At 46.2% G+C, this 1,196-nt stretch overlaps 1 protein-coding gene across 1 annotated transcript in view; it reads left to right on the top strand.

Annotated features, from left to right (window-relative positions):
* mpdu1b (mannose-P-dolichol utilization defect 1b) overlaps window positions 1-1,196 on the top strand; it is a 7,328-nt gene that overhangs the window by 4,657 nt on the left and 1,475 nt on the right. The window contains exon 6 of the mRNA XM_023423790.2: window positions 370-480. Within this exon, the coding sequence (XP_023279558.1) occupies window positions 370-480 (111 nt within the window). The remainder of the gene's footprint in view (window positions 1-369; window positions 481-1,196) is intronic.

The raw sequence follows: 1,196 nt of genomic DNA, 5'->3' as shown, positions 1-1,196 counted from the left end.
TGACAGCCTGTGTGTCCTAACAGAGTTTCCTCTGGCCCAGGTCTCCTGTTCCTGGTTGTGTACTTTGGCCTCCTGGTCCTCGTGCTGTCTCCAGTCACTCCCATGGCTGTGGTTACGTCCATGCAGGCCTCCAACATGCCGGCCATCATCATCGGCAGGGTAGGCAGTGACAGCACAAGACCAACACGTGGATAATAACATGAAGCTTCTGTTTGTCGTATCGTCTTGGATGGTAGTGAACTGTAAAAAACTAAAATTGATCTTAGTGATTCACATTGACACACACATGACACAGGAGAGACATGATGGTGATGATGGTGATGACGATGATGATGATGATGATGATGGTGGTGTGTTTTGTTGTCTCAGCTGATCCAGGCAGCCACCAACTACAGTAACGGACACACGGGTCAGCTGTCTGCTATCTCTGTCTTCCTGCTGTTCGCTGGCTCCCTCGCACGCATCTTCACCTCACTACAGGTGAGACGTGTGTGTGTGTGTGAGTGTGTGTGTGTGTGTGTGTGTGTGTGAGAGAGTGTATTATGGTACTCAGTGCTCCTCCTTGTATATAATATATATGCATGTGTGTATATAATATGCCCATTCTCATGGACAAGATATCTCTGTGACGCCTTGATGAATCTTCTTCTAATTTGGCAAAAACATTTACTGGGTCTCAACAATGAACTGATTAGATTTGGTGGTCAAAGGTCAACGGTCAAGGTCAGTGTGACCTCAGAAAACACTATCCATTACTCAGGACTTGACAACATTTCACACAAATGGTTGATATTTTGTGTGACTCTGGATAAACCAGAGTCCATGTAAAAACTGTTCATTTTAACATGGTGCACGCTGAGTGAACGCTGAATCAGCAGCTGCTGTAAAAGACTGGAAATCATCCCACTGATGAGAGGAAGTGAGATTTCTGACAAAACAACCTTCTTCACACAAACAGGCGTCACCTCACTTTCCTCCACCGTCTCTCAAACATGAGCTCACATCTACAGCAGAGAGGGAACAACACAAGAGTTTCCTCCCAATAGATTTCATTCACATGGAGCAAAATAATAAAAGAAGTCAGACTCAACAATTCCACCACGAGCAAGAAGCGAGCGACGGCGGCAAGGAACAACTTCCTGTAACAGGAAGAAACCTTGAGCAGAACCGGGCTCATGGTGGACGGCCGTCTGCCT

The sequence above is a fragment of the Seriola lalandi genome, unplaced genomic scaffold (assembly GCF_002814215.2).
Source record: "Seriola lalandi dorsalis isolate HSWRI2012SDOR001 ecotype SW California unplaced genomic scaffold, Sedor1 jcf7180002054694, whole genome shotgun sequence".
NCBI lineage: Eukaryota > Metazoa > Chordata > Actinopteri > Carangiformes > Carangidae > Seriola > Seriola lalandi.
The sequence above is the reverse complement of the archived record's forward strand: the minus strand, read 5'-3'. Positions and strand labels throughout refer to the sequence as shown.